We start from the raw sequence: 2,945 nt of genomic DNA on the forward strand, positions 1-2,945 counted from the left end.
CGTCCGTTCCTGCTCCCCCCGGGCCGGCCCCGTCCTGGCGCGGTGCCGCCGGCTGCCCCGGGGCTCTGGGGCCCGTTGGCCCCGCTCGCCGCCCGGGGCAGCCATGCCCTCCCCCAGCGAGTCCAGCCGCTCGCTGACCGGCCGCACGTCCCGCAGCATCACCCACCTCCCGGTCCAGCGGACCTGGCTGCAGATCCTGCTGGTGCTGGGCTTCATCCAAATCATTCTGGGCGTCCTGATTGTCACCTTCAGCCTGGTAGCAGCCACCATCACGCCCTCCACCAAGATTCGGCACTCCTGCCCATCCTGGGCCGGATTCTCGGTGAGTCTGGGGCAGCGTGGAGGGGCCCAATACAGCCCAGCTCTGCCAGGTCCCGGGATGCCAAGTTTGCCACTGGTCCCAGGGGAGTGTAGCCCTGCTGCTCCCCCACCTTCTGCCCGTGGCCACCGCGGTGCATTGTGGGAGAATCCCGGAGGTTTCCCCAGGGTGTCTGAGGGATGGGGACCCCTGGACAGTGCAGGAGGCTGGAGTGTGCCTTGAGGTGACACATTTCTGGGCAAACCCTGAAGGCTGGGGAGAGGCTGTAGCCCTGCCCTGCTCCTGAGTAAGCAGGGATGCTCAGACTGCTGCATGCCTGGGGTGGGGGCAGGGCCCTTGCAGGCCCGGGGTCCCCCATGGCACAGACCCTGGCCCATGCTCGCTACCTGCCCTGGTGCTGCCTGCAGTCCCCAGGCTCTCCAGAGCCCTGAATCAGCAGTTTCTCCAGGCTGGCAGCACTGTGGCTGCCCCTGTGGTCTTGCTGCTCCTGGGCTGGCCACAGGCCCCTGGGTTGGGGGAGCTCTGCCCAAGGGTGAGGCCTGTGCTGGGCCCCTTGGCCTGGCAGAGACCCCCACCCCCGATCCTCACTCCTGGACTTGGGTGTCCCCAGCTGGCGCTGTCTGGAATTGTCGGCATCGTCTCCTGGAAGCGGCCACTCACCCTGGTGGTAGGTGTTGTGGGGGAGCTCCTCTACAGATGGGGGTCCAGGCTGGGGAGGGCAGTGCAGGGTGGCAGAGTGGCCCCACATTCCCCCAGACGTGCAGCCACTTGTGTTGGCTCCCTGCTCTGCAGCCCTGCCCAGCTGGCAGCCCCTTTCCTCCCTGCTGCAGGTAAGCTTCTTCACGCTGCTGTCGGTGCTGGGCATCATGCTGAGCCTCGCTGGGTCCATCCTGTCCTGCCAGAACGCACAGCTCGTGAAATCTTTGGAAGCCTGCGAGAGGGTGAGGCCAGCAACAGGCCTGGGCAGCTGAGAGCAGCTTGTTCCCGGGGCTATGGCGAGCTGTGGAGCAGGGGTCTGGTGGCGGGCTGTGCTGGTGGCTCTTGGGGGAGAGCATGGCACCTCTAGGTCCTTCACAGTGCTCCTTGTTCCCAGGAGGGGGACTTGTGTGTCTGCTGCCGGGCCCACTCAGAGCTTCTGTCCACCTGCAGCCCGCAGAGCGAGATGCTGACCATGTTTCCCAACCCTGACTGCCCGAGCATCCGTGTGTCTCTCAAGGTGAGGGACCTTGGGGGCATTAGCAGCTCCCTGGGAGCACTGCAAATGCCGCCACACTCTGTGGCACCAGCAGCTCACCCTGCTCCTCCCCAGGATGTCCTCTTCAGTGTCTGTGGCTTGACGGTCTTCTCCACCATCATCTGCACACTCTCTGCTGTTGTGTGCTGCATTCAGATCTTCTCCCTCGACATGGTCCACGTGGTGAGTCCCATCCATGGCCTGGCACTGGACAGGGCTGGAAGCAGTGCTCACAAGCTGAGGGGGCCCTAGGGTGCCAGGGCAGGACCTGGCTGTGGGCTAAGTCCCAGGACATAATGTCCCTTGCTGGAAGTCTGGGTGGGGGGTCCCAGCTCTCCCTGCTCTCCCTGCAGCTGGTTCCCCAGCGCTCAAGCTCTGTGACACTGGAATGCACATCCCCCCCCGAGACCTTTCTGCAGAGCATGATGGACTTTGAGGAGTTTGTGCCCCCAGTGCCGCCACCCCCCTACTACCCACCCGAGTACACCTGCAGCTCTGAGACCGACGCGCAGAGGTATCTGGCTGAGATGGGGGCCACTGTGGTGCAGGAGCGGGGGACTGTTTGCCCCCAAGCAGCCACATCCCACACGAGGCTTTTCTGCTCTTGCCTCCGTAGTATCACCTACAACGGCTCCATGGACAGCCCTGTGCCCCTCTACCCGACCGACTTCCCCCCCTCCTATGAGACTGTGATGGGGCTGCGGGGGGACAGCCAGGTGGGAGAAGGGGGGGTGGTGGTCAGGAGCTGTCAGGGCTGGGCTCCTGCTCTGCCTGTCCCTGACCGTGCCATTCTGCAGGCCACCCTGTTCGACTCACAGCTGACAGATGGCTTGCACGCCTGCACCTGTGACCGTGTCCCCTCCATTGTGCTCAGTGGAGAAGGTGATGCTGGGAGCATCAGCAGGAGAGAGAGAGGAGCATTGGTGGGGTGGGAGAGTGGCCATGGGGGGACCAGCCCTTCCTGGCAGCTCTTCACCCACACCTGCTCTGCTCCTTGCAGTGTCCATGGACAGCGGGTCCCTAATCATGTCGGAGATCATGGACATTCCTGGGGACAGCAGCCCCTCAGAGGACTCATGCCTACTGGAGCTGCAGGGCTCCATGCGCTCCATGGACTACGTCCTCTTCCGCTCCATCCAGCGGAGCCGCGCAGATTACTGCCTGAGCGTGGACTGTGTGCAGTGCAGCCACCACGCGCGCAGCCCCACGCTGGGCTTGCAGGGGCCCTTCGAGGAGACGCCCCAGCCCCGGGTGCGGGGAGAACGCTCCTACTCCTGCTCCACAGCAGAGCCTGGCCACGATGGCATCTTGGTGGGGGGAGCCGTGACCCACAGCTGCAACCGCCTGGAGGGGCTGGCCCGCCGCCTTGGGGCCGCCGTTCCTGCAGGGGGG

At 64.9% G+C, this 2,945-nt stretch overlaps 1 protein-coding gene across 1 annotated transcript in view; it reads left to right on the plus strand.

Moving 5' to 3' along the window:
• The first annotated feature begins 103 nt into the window (after positions 1 to 103).
• The window catches only part of LOC104387376 (protein FAM189B-like), a 7,937-nt gene continuing 5,095 nt past the window's right edge, over positions 104 to 2,945 (plus strand). Inside the window, exons 1-9 of the mRNA XM_009996135.1 lie at positions 104 to 322; positions 930 to 986; positions 1,150 to 1,260; positions 1,413 to 1,535; positions 1,629 to 1,736; positions 1,907 to 2,067; positions 2,170 to 2,269; positions 2,351 to 2,435; positions 2,554 to 2,913. Coding sequence (XP_009994437.1) covers positions 104 to 322; positions 930 to 986; positions 1,150 to 1,260; positions 1,413 to 1,535; positions 1,629 to 1,736; positions 1,907 to 2,067; positions 2,170 to 2,269; positions 2,351 to 2,435; positions 2,554 to 2,913 — 1,324 coding nt within the window. The remainder of the gene's footprint in view (positions 323 to 929; positions 987 to 1,149; positions 1,261 to 1,412; positions 1,536 to 1,628; positions 1,737 to 1,906; positions 2,068 to 2,169; positions 2,270 to 2,350; positions 2,436 to 2,553; positions 2,914 to 2,945) is intronic.

This window comes from Chaetura pelagica, unplaced genomic scaffold (genome assembly GCF_000747805.2).
Source record: "Chaetura pelagica isolate M959 unplaced genomic scaffold, ChaPel_1.0 scaffold270, whole genome shotgun sequence".
NCBI lineage: Eukaryota > Metazoa > Chordata > Aves > Apodiformes > Apodidae > Chaetura > Chaetura pelagica.